The 18,018-nt window shown below is 37.3% G+C and overlaps 2 protein-coding genes across 2 annotated transcripts in view; both read right to left on the bottom strand.

The window, feature by feature from the left end:
• Positions 1-5,738: 5,738 nt before the first annotated feature.
• LOC131545813 (FYVE, RhoGEF and PH domain-containing protein 3-like) lies at positions 5,739-12,435 on the bottom strand. Its single transcript, XM_058784968.1, has 7 exons — positions 12,293-12,435; positions 10,830-10,931; positions 10,528-10,581; positions 10,334-10,435; positions 10,129-10,257; positions 7,447-7,567; positions 5,739-7,119 (listed from the first exon to the last, which is right to left on the bottom strand). Exons 1-6 carry the CDS (start codon positions 12,338-12,340, stop codon positions 7,487-7,489), a joined length of 516 nt encoding a protein of 171 aa, XP_058640951.1. The 5' UTR covers positions 12,341-12,435; the 3' UTR covers positions 5,739-7,119; positions 7,447-7,486.
• Positions 12,436-12,563: 128 nt separating this feature from the next.
• The window catches only part of fgd (faciogenital dysplasia), a 50,159-nt gene continuing 44,704 nt past the window's right edge, over positions 12,564-18,018 (bottom strand). The window contains exons 9-14 of the mRNA XM_058785332.1: positions 16,496-16,554; positions 16,106-16,252; positions 14,544-14,636; positions 14,382-14,461; positions 14,093-14,123; positions 12,564-12,713 (exon numbers count right to left, since the gene is read on the bottom strand). Coding sequence (XP_058641315.1) covers positions 12,564-12,713; positions 14,093-14,123; positions 14,382-14,461; positions 14,544-14,636; positions 16,106-16,252; positions 16,496-16,554 — 560 coding nt within the window. The remainder of the gene's footprint in view (positions 12,714-14,092; positions 14,124-14,381; positions 14,462-14,543; positions 14,637-16,105; positions 16,253-16,495; positions 16,555-18,018) is intronic.

The following is an 18,018-nucleotide window of genomic DNA, read 5'->3' as shown; positions in this document are numbered from 1 at the left end:
TTAAGCTTTTAAAACTTTAAACTTCAAACTACTTCAGACTGCAAAACTTTAAACTTAAAACTTTTTTAAACTTCTTAAACTTTTTCTAACTTTCTGGTCCGGCTTTCTCAAGCCAACTTAAAGTTTGTCTCGACAAACATTTTTATCTAGTTAAACCTTTTATTGTAACTTTTATTTTATTAGACTTAAAAGAATGCTTGATCATTCTCATCTTTAGAGGGCTTGGGCTCTGAACGAAGAAATCAACCAGATCATATATATTGAAAAAATCATTTATTTATGCAAAATAAAGCAGCAAATAAAATTAAAAATAAATAAATAAAATGCATGTTAATACAAATAAATATGGATATTAAAGAAATTTTAATAAATCAACATTATAAATTCATACAGAAATCTCAAGTAAAAAAAATAAAATAAAAAATAAAATAACGTAAACATTAAAATAAACATTAAATTAAAAAAACTTACTTTTGTGCACAGTCATGATTACCAATTGCACTACTTTACTTTTTTCAGTTAAAATATTAAGACACTCATGTCAATCAGCTTGACAAACACCTACCATTGTACTCCTCTACAGACATCTGGCATAGCAAACCACATAGATACAGTCCATCTGCATCTGCATCAAAACACACACACACACACACACACAATATGCCTAATGCAGTCAAACAAATGAAACCAAATGAAGAAGCCAAAAAAACAAAACAAAAAAAACAACAGGTAACACATCTCTTACCACAGCATAGCACACGTGGATGGATGTCTGGCACGTTCTACCCACGTACTACAGACAAGTGGGTTTACCGTCAATGACACAGGCTTGCTGTCTGGAGACAGAGAACAACACACAACAGGCTTTATTCAGGAGACATGAAAAGTGATGGATGAATCCTCATGGATCTGGGCAGAAACAGTCACTGCCCATACGGAAATGTAATATGTGCATGAAATATCCATATATGACATACATGTTTTATATATGCCATATCCATATTTGAATCCTATTATAGAAAATGTAACAATTTCATATATTGACATATAAGTCAAAAGACAAAAATATGTTTATATATGTATAATACATTTATTGCCCTATATTGGAATATATATAATCATTAATATATGTGAGATATGTTTTTTTAAATTATGTTATATACAAATTAGACATATGCATAGCAAATTATTTACATATATTTGATGTGTCACTTATATATGCCGTAATCTTTTAATTATGAAATGTATGGTTTCATATATAATATATATACACATACAGTGGGGCAAAAAAGTATTTAGTCAGCCACCAATTGTGCAAGTTCTCCCACTTAAAAAGATGAGAGAGGCCTGTAATTTTCATCATAGGTATACCTCAACTATGAGAGACAAAATGAGAAAAAAAAATCCAGAAAATCACATTGTAGGAAGAATTAATTGGTAAATTCCTCTGTAAAATAAGTATTTGTTTAATCTGCTTAAGTCTTGCAATCCAACACTGTACCAAAGTTTAATTTTGCTTTTAAGTTAGAACTGTGCCTTAAAGTGTTTAACTACAGGCTAATGGAGGATCTTATGAAGCAGCCAAACACCTTCCAGAGTCTGGAGGTGAACTGTGGGCCTCGGTCAGAGAGCATGTCTTGGGGGAAGCCATGGATCCTAAACATGTGCCGCATTAGAAGCTCTTCTGCCTGACTTGCTGTGGAGAGCTTGGGTAGTGATAAGAGGAGACACGTTTTGGAAAATCTATCCACCACCAGGACGACTCTATTACCGTGGGACTCTGGTAGACTCGTGACAAAGTCCAAGAATATATGGGACCATGGATGGGCAGCGGATGCAGCAGGCTTTAAAGGGTTAGACTACCCAAAAATGAAAATTATCCCATTATTTACTCACCCTCATGCCATCCTAGGTGTATATGACTTACAAAAATGCATGGATTTGCTACAGGAGGCCTTTATTCAGACCCCGGAGCCATGTGAGGCACGTTTTATTATGGATGCGTGCACTTTATTTGACATGTTTTGGACTGTTGAACAGAAACACCCGCTGACTGCAATGATAGCTCTTAGAAGAGCCAGGACAATTTTTAATAAAACTCTGATTGGATTTGTCTGAAAGAAGAAAGCCATATACACCTAGGATGCCTAGATGTGAGGTTTCTGTGGTCTGTTCAGATGAGGAATGGTTGTTTGGCCCCCTTCAACCAATGTCTCCACTCTTCTAATGCCACCTTAACTGCCAAAAGCTCCTGGAGAGGGGTTATGCAATGGAGCCCAAGTTTCTAATGAATCTTCTATAAAAAGAAAAAAAGGAGAAAGCACTGTACCTGTTTCTCTGAACAAGGTTGGGGCCAATCCAATACTGCCCTGATCTTGCCAGGATCCATCTGGAGGCTGCCATTGGACACTATGAAACCGAGGAATGAGACTTTAGAGACATGGAATTCACTCTTTTCCAGCTTGACGGAGAGCTTGTGTCTCAGCAAGGGCCTGTCGAACATGCTGAACATGTTCTTGGTAGTTACAGGAGTAAATAAGAATGTTGTCAAGGTAAAGTAAAACAAAGTTATTCAACATCATTAATGAATGCCGGGAAGATGGCTGGTGCACTGACCAAGCCGAAGGGCATAACTTGGTATTCATAATGACCTGTTGGAGTGTTGAATTCCGTCTTCCACTTGTCTTCTTCTCAGATCCTGACCAGATGGTAGGCGTTGCAAAGATCCAGTTTAGTGGAGATGACAGTACTCTGTAGGACCTCGAAAATGTAATGGTGATGTGATTAAGACTCCAATAATCAATGCAGGGCCGGAGACCACCATCTTTCTTGGCAACAAAAGAAGAAGCCAGCTCTTGCAGACGAGGTTGATGGGCGGATGAACCCGCTGTCTAGGACTTCCTGAAGGTACTTCTCCATGGCAGTTCTTTCGGGAGTGGAGAGAGAGTAATGTCTTCCCGAGGTAGGCTGGAACAGTCATAAGGTCTGTGTGGAGGTAACGAGGCAGCTTGGGTCTTACTGAAGACTTCATTGAGATCGGCATATTCCAGGGGAACTTGGGACAACTCGGAAGGAGACTAAGGGAGCACTAGAGCTTGGGTCTTTAACACGGGAATGTCACCACCTCTTTTGACTGGTTGACTTGGGATAGTTCCAAAAGATGAACTGAAGACTTGGCTGTGACAGGCTCAAGCTTGGGTAAAGCCAGTACTTCAGTGGTAGGTATATCTGAGGCAGAAGCAGTAGAACCACTGGAGGAATCTGACTGAACTCCAGGAGACGTCTCCAGTGGCTCAGAACCCAGTGAAGGGGAGGTGGAGGATGAAGACACTCATTGATTGGGGTGGAGGTGATTTGCCACTGACAATTCCCCAACTCACAACCCCATGTTGTGAAAGTCCATCCCAGAGAAATTTTTTTACAGGCGCTCTATGTAAAAAAAAATCTTATCCCAGAATCCAGGGTTTGAATGTAACTTTTTCACTCACCAGCCAATTTGGCTACTAAATTTTAAAGGTACCGGCCATTCATATATATATATATATTTTTTATACCAAAATAAAACAAGCTTGCGGCTGTCCACACTGGATGTGACAAAGTGGGCATTGCAAATCACTTGAACTTTGTGTCAGTACATCATAAATGTAACGAGGCATCAGTTTACTGTCAGGGATTTGTTGTGTCGCGTTGCATCCAGTGTAGACAGCATCACTGATCATAATGGGTTGCACAATTAAGCTGTATTTAATATGTCATGATGACTTATGAGTTCAGTATTTGCGCTAAATCTGTGCAGATTTGGCTTAAATGAACTTGCCCAAGAAATTAATGAGTGAACATAATTTGCAAAAAGTAACCCGCCAAATTGGCTAGTGATTCGACAGTGTTACCCGCCACAGCTGATTTGTCCGCATTTGGCAGGTGTTAATTTCAAACCCTGGCTGTATCACTGCGACACATGCTGGGACAGCTGGAATCTGCTGCTTTACTGGAGAAGTGTGTGACAACAGCCTCTTGCTAATATACAGTGCTGGCCAAAATGATTAGAACACTAGTATTTTCACCAGTTAAAAAATGGTTTTAAGTCAGTTATTTCTATCTTTTGCTGTAGTGTGTCAGTAGGAAATATCATTTTCCATTTCCAAACATTCATTTTGCTGTAAAGGCCAGTCTGTGGAGAGTTTAGCAGCAGCTCTCCTACACTTCTCTATAAGGTCTAGTTGCCCTGGCCTGAAGGAGGGGACTCACCCATTTCACTGCCAAGTATGACAGAGATTCTGTACTCTTTCAGATGATGTGTAATAGCACCCCCTTCTGCATAACAGTAAAAACACAGAAAGCCATAAAATTCCATCAATGGCAGGGAAGCGTTGTCTCATCAAACACAGAAAATCTCATTAATGGCGGGGAAGGAGTTAAGAGATGAGCAATCATCTCATAGGGAACGATTTCATCCGTAAAAACTCAGTCTGAGCGTGTCTGACTCTCAAACATGTGATACACAGAGGACGAGAGTCCTTGGAAGAAATCATAGACCCACAGATGCATGGATGCGAGGGATGTTTTCTTTTCACTGCACCACTGGATGGGCTCGTGGTCACCATAACAGAGATGCCACCCAGTTTACACTGGCTCTTAACAACTATCCCTGCTGGATCGGCTGATCTGTCACACCACTAAACATGCAGGAATAAATGCAGAAAAGAGCTGTAATGGCTTCAGATCTGAAATATAAGAACCCAACTTGACAGACTGGTCCCCAAAGAGGGATTCGCGCATCATTGCTGGGATTGGTGCTTCTAGGATTGGTCACACCCGAGGTCATTCCCATGTTGAGATACCAAATGAATGCCAGAAAGAGAGGTAGAGCAAATAGACAAATCAACAGTATTGTGTCTCTAAATGTTAGTTAATCAATATTAAGTTCTTGTTGCATAAAAGCAATATCACACTCACCATCACACCGTTGGTCTGCCACAGGTATTCACAGTCATGCTAAAACTCAGAACAGCACTCTTAAAACATTTCAGTGTGGGCAGGACAATGACAATAAAGCATTTAAATGAACCTCAGCTTATTTGCTTTAGCTTAGCTTAAACTTCACATAATGTTGCATTTTTTCCCACAGCAGTTAAATTTTGCTCAGTTATTGGTAGACCATTTGTTTTATCTCTAGGGGTCATGTCCCCTTGGTTGGAAAACGCTGAGCAAAGATTTAATTTAATTTAATTTAATATATTTTTATTATTACTAATTATTTAATGTGGTAACTTTTTCAGTCTGTTTGTGAATATGACCGTATAATAATCAGCATCTAAAACTCTACTGGTAAAAGATTGTGTCATAAAAGTGATGAAAATCAGTTTCAACATATCTCAGCAGATGCTTTCACAGTTCATCTATATATGATTGAACAAGATTCTGCCTACAGGAAGTCAGTACCACGCTGTTCCAAGAAACTACTAAAATCATAACACATTCAGGGGTGTGATTCCCAAAAGCAAGTATGGTCGCAAGTTCTGTCGTTACCAATAGAGGTCAATGGAACTTACGACCATAGTTAGCTAACGATGCTTTTGGGAAATGCACCCCAGATTACCAAGACTATTTTGTGTCTTGTGAAAGAAATATGTCCATTTCTGTGGTGAAGCATCGACAATGAGTACAATGTGCCTAGTGCTGGAACACATTTGTTTTAAAAAAGCTAAATTAATGAATGAAGCCTCATAACCATCGGCGACCAGATACTCTTTTATTCATTGATATGCTATAAGACACCTTTTGTACACATAAAATGCTTTTAATAATACTGGTTCTGTTTCAAGGGTTCAAACAATATTAAAAGGGAAGCAAATGCAATGTTTACATCATTAATTACATATTGACCATGTACAGTACTTCTGTTGCAATCACAATATTGGTGCATACAAAAGAGAAGTGTGCCTTTGGTGAGAGTATGAAGAGACATTCTTAACCTAGTCCTCTCATCCAAACCTTTATCTTAAAATTCACACAAGAGGGAACAGTTTCCCCTCGAGCATTAAAATAGCAAATGTTCTACAGAAGGGTGTAATATTGAGTGGCCTGCCACAGGAATCTGCCCTTAAACAATGAAGCTGGGGATCCTCACGAAAGACAGTGAAAACCATCTCTCGTTTGCGCAACACAGTTTGAGGAAGCAACAGACCATGAATGTTCATGCTTACCAAAGACTTTAGAAGAGTTCATGAACACACTTGTCTTGTGAAATCGTGGGTGAATTTTGCAAAAACGCATGCCCAGTGGTGATTCGCATTACTATAAAAATTGAAATAATGTACTTAAAAAAAAAAAAAAAAAAAAACATATGACCAATTATGTATGAAATTAAAATTCTACCAAAATGTGTGAACACTACACAAGTGAAATATATCATAACTTATCTTGTGTATAATAATAATAATAATAATGTGAATTTGGGGTGAAATGTGCTTAATTATCATGAAAATAATAGCAGAATGCAAAAAACAGGCTTCTTTTTTAATGCAAATATTATTTCTTCCTGTTGCTTCGAGTGAAATATGACTTTTTGCTCTGCTTCAGTTCAGCGTGACTCTTCAGTTTACTTGTATTTTAAGGATTTCATCTTTTAAAATCAGAAAGAATAAACAAAAGGGGTGCATGAAGGTTCGAACTGACAGTGAATCACAAGAACAGTGATTTAATGCTTTAACTAACAACACATCTGAAAGGCAACCAATGAAAAAACAAAACATTCATCGTAACATATAGACATTCTCAACATCTCCATCCAGCGAAACACGAACAGCAGACGGGAACAGTGCATCGACAGCCAGTCGCTCTCACAATGAAGGCATGAGCTGCTGCTGAAAGAGCAACGATCGTGTGAAGGAAGGTAAAAAAGATCTTCAAAAGAAAGTATGAAAAAGTGCTGAGGATAAAGTGATTTCAAGTAACAGGAGTTCTTTATAAAGGGGAGGGACCAGAGGCGAGGGTAAGCATCTTATTGGCTCTTGCTCCTCCCTTTACAGCATGTGACAGGAGCTCCATTCAGATTCACAATCCTGAATCAGTCTGAACACATTTGACTCTTTCTTCTCATGTCACAGCCAGAGAGACCTAAGAAAGACAACAATTACAGCACTGAATCTCTGCAAGCTCATCAAATCTGCCAAACGTTCAGCTCATATTTCACTTCAAAAAATAAATATTTTTTTTTTTCTATTGATTCTGGGGTGAAATGATCTAAAGATAGTGTTTATGAGATTTACACACACAGAAGAGCACAGAAAAGGATGTTCAGACAGACACAAACAAGCATTATCCTGTGTGTCACCAGCCTCAGACGGGCACTCTGAGGTCAGGACAGGGTCACGCAAATCCATCTGACCTTAATCTGACAGGTGACACACACACACACACACACACACACACACACACTCTGACCTGTGTGCTGGTTTGCTGGTAAAGCAGCAGAGGTTGTGCTTCAGTGATGGCCGCCCAGCTCCTGGTCCAGCTCCTCAACTTTTCCTGTTCGTTGAGAAGACTGAGCAACTGACAGCTGCTTCTGAAACACACACACACACACAGCTGAAGATATGCTGACAAAACTATTATGATTGTACATCACCCCGAGCTCAAGAGGAAGCATGTTAAACTCGAGATACAGTGGCCTAAAAACACAGAACAGTAATTATCTGTCAATCACAGAAATATGCTCTATAACACTAAGTTAAACTGGAATTACTGCTATATTTACAGTTAGGTCCATATATATTTTGAAACAGACACAATTTTTATTATTTTAGCTGTTGACCAAAAAATGAGCTCCCGATGAGCTCCTGATCTGGACCCGATCGAGCAGCGTTTCACTCGCTGAAGACTGAACTACAGACAGAAAGAGCCACGAACAAACAACAACTGAAGTCCGCTGCAGCGAAGACCTGCAAAGCTTCACAAAGAAGAAACCAGTCTCTGCTGATGTCCGGGAGTTACAGACTTAAGACAGTCATCGCCCGCAAAATATGAAAAATTTACATTTTATTTATGATTATATTTATTTGTCCAATTACATATGAGCCCCTGAAAATGGGGGACTGTGTATAAAAATGGTTGTTATTCTTAAGCTTTTTATGTTGTATTTTATTCAACCCCTTGAATTAAAGCTTAAAGTCTGCACTTCGATTTCATCATGATTGTTTCATTTTAATTCTATTCTGGTGGCATACGGAGCCGAAATTATGAAAATTGTGTCAGTGTCCAAATATATATGGACCTAACTGTACATCTAATTTAATACTAGAATCATTTACAACAACTGCAGCTGATAACAAGCAGATACTCTCACAGGAATATGAATTTCAGAATAATCAAACCAGTCGGCTGGGAGTCTCTTATTTATGACCCTGGACCACAAAACCAGTCTTAAGTCGCTGGGGTATATTTGTAGCAATAGTCAAAAATACATTTATTGATTTTTCTTTTATGCCAAAAATCATTAGGATATTAAGATCATGTTCCATGAAGATATTTTGTAAATTTCTTACTGTAAATGTATCAAAACTTCATTTTTGATTAGTAATATGCATTGCTAAGAATTCATTTGAACAACTTTAAAGGTGATTTTCTCAATATTTAGATTTTTTTGCACCCTCAGATTCCAGATTTTCAAATAGTTGTATCTCAGACAAATATTGTCCGATCATAACAAACCATACATCAATAGAAAGCTTATTATTCAGATGATGTATAAATCTCAATTTCAAATAAATGACACTTAAGACTGGTTTTGTCGTCCAGGGTCACATTTATGAATTAGTGCCTAAAACATACATGTCAAACATATAAAACACTCAGGGCTGAGTTATTCATAGTATTTTATGAGCTGGACATACAGCGGTCCACATGCAGGCTATAACCATGAATTCAGCACTTGCTGATTTGGCTTTATGTGGTTTACTGCGGTGTTTGTTCATTCAGGAACAGTTCTGGCTGTTTTAGATGACCATCAGTTTGTTTAAAGGCAGAAGCATCCGCTCCATCCTTCTCTTCATCGTTTCTGAAGTGTGTTTGACATTATGCTGTTCCTTCATGTTGACTGCACTAGAGAATATACTTGAATGCAACAAGTATTCAGTAGTTGAATTATGCCCTTCTTTTCATGCACAAGATGGGCAACAAGTAACAGCTGTTCTTGCATCCAGTTTGTTTTTCTTTTACATCTGCATAACATCTTATTATGATTATCGTCGTCTGTAGATTGAAATGCTGTTTACATGCATATCTGCTTGGAATCCCCAAAACCTCAAAGCTGCTCTTGTTAAAGTAAAAATTATATGAATAAGTGTAAACAGCCTGGCTGACTGCACTACAGTAGATTAATATCAACACATTTAGCAGATGCGAGCCCGGCAATAAGACCAAAAAATATTTAGCATTCAATATCAATAATTATTACAATGTTCATTTCATGCCATTAATGGGAGAGGATTCCACAGGAACCTCAAGAAAGTTTAAAAGCTTTATTTTTGCCCAAAATTACATTCTATTTTTCCCAAATCCTGTTTTCTGTTTTTTACCCATTAAACATTAATAATTAACTCAAGCTTCTGAAAATGTAATTAAATGAAAATATAACAATGCACATGAAAGCACTGCATTTCTCAGTCAAATACAGTAATGCACAACATACGTGTATACAGTATAAATTAAGAAATGGATTAAAAAAAATATCCTGGTTGCATGGTTTTGCATAAAATAATAATCATAAATCAGTGTAATGTTTTATATATATATATATATATATATATATATGTGTGTGTGTGTATTTTGTGGTGAAAATCTTTGAGTTTCAGTGTTTATGTGATTTTATGTGAAGTTCATGTGTTCAGGTCTCATTCAGTGAGACACAGAAGAGCTCCAGCATGTGTAGCTCATTTACACAGTGACACATAGGACTTCACGTATTAAAAATGATTTGAAATGTTATTATGGAATTTTGTATAAATACTGATAATAATAATTTTTATTATAAATAAATACTGATTTAACACACAGTCCTACAAGTTGTTCTTAAATGCTGGTAAACAGGTAGGACAAAAAGTGTCCTCGATAAAAGGTAAAAGTTACCTCGAGTTTTCTCTTGGGCTCAGCGCCGCCCCCTGCTGTCCCTTCAGCTCCCTGCAGTGCTTCAGAACACGGCTTACACACACGGATGCTCCTGCTCTCCAACACCTTCGAACACTTCCCACAGACGGCCTGCAGACGAACAGCGGCACACGTCAGCACGCGCTGCATCACATACTACACCTGCGTCTGTGTGCGGCTCACGTACCGCGCCGCAGCTCTTGCAGTGGTGCTTGCGTTTGGTGAAGTGGAAGGTCTCGCTGCAGCCTCTGCATGTTTCTCTCTCCTTCTCTCGCTTCTTTGAGCTCTTCTACAGATCAAACACACACACAGGTTAACACAGTGACTTTCACGTGTCACACACAGAGTTTGTGTGTGTGTGTGTGTGTGTGTGTGTCTCACCCTCTCATGCTGAGCTCCGTCTGTCTCACATGTGCTCGCGCTGCTCAACAGGCCCTGCCATCAAAACACAGAATCACACGCTGGCCATTAAACACACAGCAAAGCCACCAGAGCTGTGTGTGTGTGTGTGTGTGTGTGTGTGTGAGATGATGAAACACAGGATCCTGCTTTTAAAGTGTGACCACTAGATCAATCAATGAACATGCCCATGTCATATTTCACTCCAAAACCAAAGTAAATTCCCAAATATTCATAATTGCAGTGTGACTAGGCTGGTTTGGAGCGTGTGAAGGACGAGTTACCGGCGTGTCAGGCGTGTGCTCCTCATCACGGCTGCAGGAGACACTGAAAGCTTTGAACGTCTCGCTGTTCTGCTTGTGCTTCTCAATCGTCGCCAGGATCACCTACAAGCAGAAGAGGATGATCTGATGATGAAGATGTGCTCACGACTGAAAAACCATTCGATCACGGAGCACCAGTCAGACTGATGTGACCCGAATCACAGTTTACTGCTCTGATTGACCTAAACAAACATCTCCAGTATATCGCAGGAGTCATATGAACTACTCTTATGATGCTTTTATGTCTTTCATGATATTATATGCAATAAGAGTGCATTTCTCCGCAGAGCAAAGTGATGACAGGACTTTCATTTTTTGGCTGAACTATCACATCAACATGAAACGTCCACAGTACTTCTGTAGCGTGACACATCTGAGAGTGCAGTAAGGTATTCACCAGGACTTGATTATCTTAATGGGGAGGTGACAAGTGTCTAATAAGAGGGCTTTAAAATCGTTTCAGAGGGAAATTAAGCAGCTTTCTTCTTTAGAATAAAGTGAACAGATCACAATATGAATACAAACATGAGTCAAGAAACTACACTTTCTTATGTCATTAGTCAATTATATTTTCATGTTGACTTGAAATACAACTGCATAAAAATTACAATTGAAATACAGATGCAGTTGTGCTAAAATGACACCAGAAACCCTTGTCAAAGAAGTGTTTAACTGTATTGAATGTGCACTTGTAGTGTACCTAAACTTAACTTACTTAAAAGTATATATATATATTTTATACACACACACACACACATGCTTGCAGATAATATAAAATTAATAGGCCATTTAAGTGATTTAAAGACAGCCACTTTCATGACTGTTTCTAAATACACTTAAACACTTTAAAAAGTTCACCTCCTAATAATGTCAAATTAAGCTTTACTTTAAAGTACATTTAAAATCCTTATGTTTTAATCATCTTTTGTGTTTTAAAGAAGTGCACTTATTCTGATGTGTTGACTAACGTACTAAAGCACATGTAAAGTACTTAATTATAGTATTATAAGTCATTATAATTTTAACTAGTGTGCTATTTGATATTAAATTGCAACTTCATCATGACAAACGTGTGATTGCAAAAAAATTGAAATACGTGACGTTATAGTGAATTAACGTATATTTGAAATGCTTGTCAGCACATTGAGCAGTAGCTTAACCACATTTCAAAGACAATAGAGGCAATTATGAAATAACATTAAATGTACTTAGTCCTACCTAAGTGGGTTAAAAAAAATCTCTCTATTGTTCAGTTAACTGCATTTTATATTCATTTAAATTAAAATACATTTTATTCAATTATAAATAACATGCAATTAAGTGTCTAAACCTTATATTCAGCTCACTTCAGTATATTATTTCTGTAATAAGTCAGTATGTTAAAGCGTGTCTGACATTAAACGTGTGCAAAGAGAACGACTCACTTTTATCCAGTCGTCCTTCTCCTCCGCCGTCCTGTCAATCACACACATGAACACCCATCAGACTCAGCACCCGATGCGTAAGAGCTCATACACGAGTATTTTACGATTAAATTTAAGCTACATTGTGAACACTGCATGCTTTTCCAATATTAAGTGCTCTAAAGATCTTCACAAGCCTTTGTGAGAATGAATGTCATGATGTTTGAAGTGGCTCTGAATGAAACTTTAGTAGCAAAGACAGAGCGAATGTTGTGATCTACTTTGAGAGATATCAAGACGTTGCGTTCACCTGGTTTGGAGCGTGTGAAGGACGAGTTACCGGCGTGTCAGGCGTGTGCTCCTCATCACGGCTGCAGGAGACACTGAAAGCTTTGAACGTCTCGCTGTTCTGCTTGTGCTTCTCAATCGTCGCCAGGATCACCTACAAGCAGAAGAGGATGATCTGATGATGAAGATGTGCTCACGACTGAAAAACCATTCGATCACGGAGCACCAGTCAGACTGATGTGACCCGAATCACAGTTTACTGCTCTGATTGACCTAAACAAACATCTCCAGTATATCGCAGGAGTCATATGAACTACTCTTATGATGCTTTTATGTCTTTCATGATATTATATGCAATAAGAGTGCATTTCTCCAGAGCAAAGTGATGACAGGACTTTCATTTTTGGCTGAACTATCACATCAACATGAAACGTCCACAGTACTTCTGTAGCGTGACACATCTGAGAGTGCAGTAAGGTATTCACCAGGACTTGATTATCTTAATGGGGAGGTGACTGAATGGTGACAAGTGTCTAATAAGAGGGCTTTAAAATCGTTTCAGAGGGAAATTAAGCAGCTTTCTTCTTTAGAATAAAGTGAACAGATCACAATATGAATACAAACATGAGTCAAGAAACTACACTTTCTTATGTCATTAGTCAATTATATTTTCATGTTGACTTGAAATACAACTGCATAAAAATTACAATTGAAATACAGATGCAGTTGTGCTAAAATGACACCAGAAACCCTTGTCAAAGAAGTGTTTAACTGTATTGAATGTGCACTTGTAGTGTACCTAAACTTAACTTACTTAAAGTATATATATATATATATATATATATATATTTTATACACACACACACATGCTTGCAGATAATATAAAATTAATAGGCCATTTAAGTGATTTAAAGACAGCCACTTTCATGACTGTTTCTAAATACACTTAAACACTTTAAAAGTTCACCTCCTAATAATGTCAAATTAAGCTTTACTTTAAAGTACATTTTAAAATCCTTATGTTTTAATCATCTTTTGTGTTTTAAAGAAGTGCACTTATTCTGATGTGTTGACTAACGTACTAAAGCACATGTAAAGTACTTAATTATAGTATTATAAGTCATTATAATTTTAACTAGTGTGCTATTTGATACTAAATTGCAACTTCATCATGACAAACGTGTGATTGCAAAAAATTGAAATACGTGACGTTATAGTGAATTAACGTATATTTGAAATGCTTGTCAGCACATTGAGCAGTAGCTTAACCACATTTCAAAGACAATAGAGGCAATTATGAAATAACATTAAATGTACTTAGTCCTACCTAAGTGGGTTAAAAAAAATCTCTCTATTGTTCAGTTAACTGCATTTTATATTCATTTAAATTAAAATACATTTTATTCAATTATAAATAACATGCAATTAAGTGTCTAAACCTTATATTCAGCTCACTTCAGTATATTATTTCTGTAATAAGTCAGTATGTTAAAGCGTGTCTGACATTAAACGTGTGCAAAGAGAACGACTCACTTTTATCCAGTCGTCCTTCTCCTCCGCCGTCCTGTCAATCACACACATGAACACCCATCAGACTCAGCACCCGATGCGTAAGAGCTCATACACGAGTATTTTACGATTAAATTTAAGCTACATTGTGAACACTGCATGCTTTTCCAATATTAAGTGCTCTAAAGATCTTCACAAGCCTTTGTGAGAATGAATGTCATGATGTTTGAAGTGGCTCTGAATGAAACTTTAGTAGCAAAGACAGAGCGAATGTTGTGATCTACTTTGAGAGATATCAAGACGTTGCGTTCACCTGGCCTGCAGCTCGAGCGAGCGCTGTTTGCCGCTGATGGTGAAGGTGTGAGGGACGTTCTGCTTGGCGTTTTCCTGAACCTTCAAGCAATGAGAGGACATGAGCACAGGATGAGATGAAGACACAAACGTAAACACGCAGCTGAACGTACGGAAGCCATACCTCCATCCCTGCGATGTCGATTCGCTCTCGGACGCTGAACTTCTGTCCCATCAGCCTCAGCTTGGGCACGCAATACAGCACCATGTTATTGAACTGGAACACAAACACACACACATCAGCGCCATCACACTCCATCTGTGCGTTCATTTGCCCTGAAGCTCTAACAAATGAGCAAATAACGGTTTCATTTCTTCCACGGAACGTAAAGTGTGAAGTTTAGCAGAAGGTTGAAGCAGCTCTTTTTTATACAAATAAAGCATACGGCGATCAGCATTCATGTATCATAACAATATGACTCACACACTATATTCAAGTCATTTGATTTTGACTTTAAGTGCACAGACAAACCATATGTGACCCAGGACCACAAAACCAGTCATAAGGGTACATTTTGCACCACCTGAAAGCTGAATAAATAATCTTTCCATTGATGTGTGGTGTGTTATGATCGGACAATATTTGGCTGAGATACAACTATTTGAAAATCTGGAATCTGAGGGTGCAAAAAAATCTAAATATTGAGAAAATCACCTTTAAAGTTGTTCAGATGAATTCTTAGCAATGCATATTACTAATGTTTTGATACATTTACGGTAGGAAATTTACAAAATAATAATCAGATTCAAAAATTACGTACTTGTAACTAGATTAAATTACATTTTAAAATACTTGTAATCAGACTAGAGTTACTTTTTGTTGATTACATATTATCCACTCAATAGCAATACATTATACATCATTTACTGATTCCTGCTCATTCCTCTTTTTCATCTTTAAAAATTTGTGTTATTTCTTATTTACATGTAATGCAATTTGGGGAATATATATATAACATATTTACCCCTAAGATTTTAAAATAAATATTTTAATAATGAAGCATCACATTTGCATGTTCACGGTTCTCTGACGTTGGTCAATGGTCACATGACATGAAGATAAACATAAAATATTTCATTTTTTATTATGATTGGTTATTTTAATATGATTTATTTTCATTTTATATTTTTATGATTTAATTAATTATTTGCTTTTCATTAAACTCACATGCACTCAGTGCACTTATGAAACCTTGACGTTACATAATTTAATGCACTTCATGTTGTCAATAACAACGAATGGAAAATAGTTTGTTTCTTTGCATTTTTGTATCGATATGGTAGATTAGGAATATTATCCTATTTAAATCAATGTGAAAAACGAGACAAAAGTAATCTAAAAGTAGTCTGATTATATTACCTAAAATGTGTAAAGTAATGTATTTTAATGGACTTGACTGCTGCTCTCGCATCTTTTGCAGCGTCTCACGCATTAAACATTTTAAAAATGTGGCGCTCAAGTTAAAAGAAGTTCAGCTAGAACGTTTTCCATTCTACAGCCCATTTGCTATCAAGAACACATTCTGTAGTGAACTTTGTTTGTTGTTGATTGTATCGTATGAGGAAAAGAGCATCAACATTCTGCTAAACATCTCTTTTAGTGTTCAAAACAATGAGAATTTCATTTTCAAATCACAAGCCATGATAACCCTTGCTGCAAGAACACTTGAAATACAGATAAACTACCAGATAGAGGTATCGGTCCTGTGCCGTGCCGTTCTTAGCAGACATCTTCTTTAAGTGGCCTTCTTTAATGAACTCATTAGCTGGATTAACGATGTCCTCCTCTCCGCCCAACTTCTCATACACCTCCAACAGCTTGTGCATCTTCTCCTGCGCACACACACACACACACACACACACACACAGGGTTTATAATGGTTCGCAACTCATTCGATGAAAAGAAGAACTGTGATCTGCATGACAGCATTAGAAAGAGGCAGCTAGAGAAGTGAGAGTGATATAGAGCGCTTTCACCCAGGACTGCCTTTTCGCTCGCACAGACAGGAAATGGAAACAGCATATCCTGTCTGACACAGACGGAAGAGAAGAGGAACAGATGAATACGACTCTAACCATTTTCCTGATGGCAGCGTTGGAGTGGTTTGCTGCGGTGGAGATCAGCTCCAGAGCATCTGACACACACACACACACACACACACAATAAACAACCAGTTAAACACACCATCACTAAACAACACATGCTTCTCTCAAAACTCCCAACAGACACAAATATAGTAGGAATAACAGGCTAAATTCAATAAATATATAATGTAATTATTAAATATCAGAGGATGTTGCAATCAATAGATTTATAAAATGTAAGCATATACTGTCCCTGCAGCACAGAAGCAGTCATAAGCAGCTCAGGTATATTTGTAGCAATAGCCAACAATACATTGTATGGGTCAAAATTATCCATTTTTCTTTTATGCCAAAAATCATTAGGATATTAAGATCATGTTCCATGAAGATATTTTGTAAATTTCCTAAATCTCAATTTCAAAACATTGACCAGTTTTGTGCTCCAGGGTCACATATAAATAAATTGTAAGTGGAACATATTCATTTTTTGTGTTAACTAAAAAGCGATGTGAAATGCCGTGTGATAACGCCATTAAACAACACTCAGTCCACAGCGGACGCGTCAGAAATAGAGCATCTGCCTGCACATGTCCAGACTCAGCCAGCAGCATGTGGCGGTGCGTTTTATAAAGATGACAGGCATGGAGACCAGCGGACGAGCCCAGCGAACACAGCAGAGCTTGAGCCCATCATTACTGCACCTTCACTTCAGATAACGAGCCTCAAACACTCATCAGGACGGTGTTTTCTTCTGCTACACTACTGAGCTAAAGTCTGGGGTCAGTAATACTTTTATTCATCAATGATGCATTAACTTGATCAAAAGTGCCAGTAAAGACATTTATGATGTTGCACATGATTTCTATTTCAATTAAATCTGTTCTTTTGAACTTTCTGTTTATCTGTGAATCCTGAAAAATAAAATGCACCACGATTTCCACAAAAATATTGTGCAGCACAACTGTTTTCAACATTCATAATAATCAGAAATGTTTCTCAAGAAGGAAATCAGTATATTATAATGATTTCTGAAGATCATGTGACGCTGAAGACTGGAGTAATGATGCTGAAAATACAGCTGCGCATCACAGAAATAAATTACAGTTTAACATATTGACATAGAAAATAATATTTGACAGTTTTTACTGTATTTTTGATCAAATAAATGCAGTCTTGGTGAGAAAAAGAGACTTCTTTCACTAAAAAAAAAAAGTCACACAGTCCCCAAACTATTGAACGGTAGAGTATATTTCACGTTGTTCTTTATTTCAGGGCGTACAGTATATCGTGTTGTATTTCAGGTGGTGTTTTTCATTTTACATAAATAAATACATTTCTCCAAATTATTTATTTGTACTCACTGTTCATTATGATTGTCTTTATTGATTGGAACATTTCATTATGTATTTAATTATATATTTATTTTGTCACAATTTATTTTTAATGTGCATTTTATAAGGTTTTTCATTTTAAGGCTTATTTTACATTGCATTTCATGTTCCTTTTCATTTTAC

The sequence above is a fragment of the Onychostoma macrolepis genome, chromosome 08, assembly GCF_012432095.1.
Source record: "Onychostoma macrolepis isolate SWU-2019 chromosome 08, ASM1243209v1, whole genome shotgun sequence".
NCBI lineage: Eukaryota > Metazoa > Chordata > Actinopteri > Cypriniformes > Cyprinidae > Onychostoma > Onychostoma macrolepis.
This window is presented reverse-complemented; position numbering and strand designations above follow the sequence as displayed.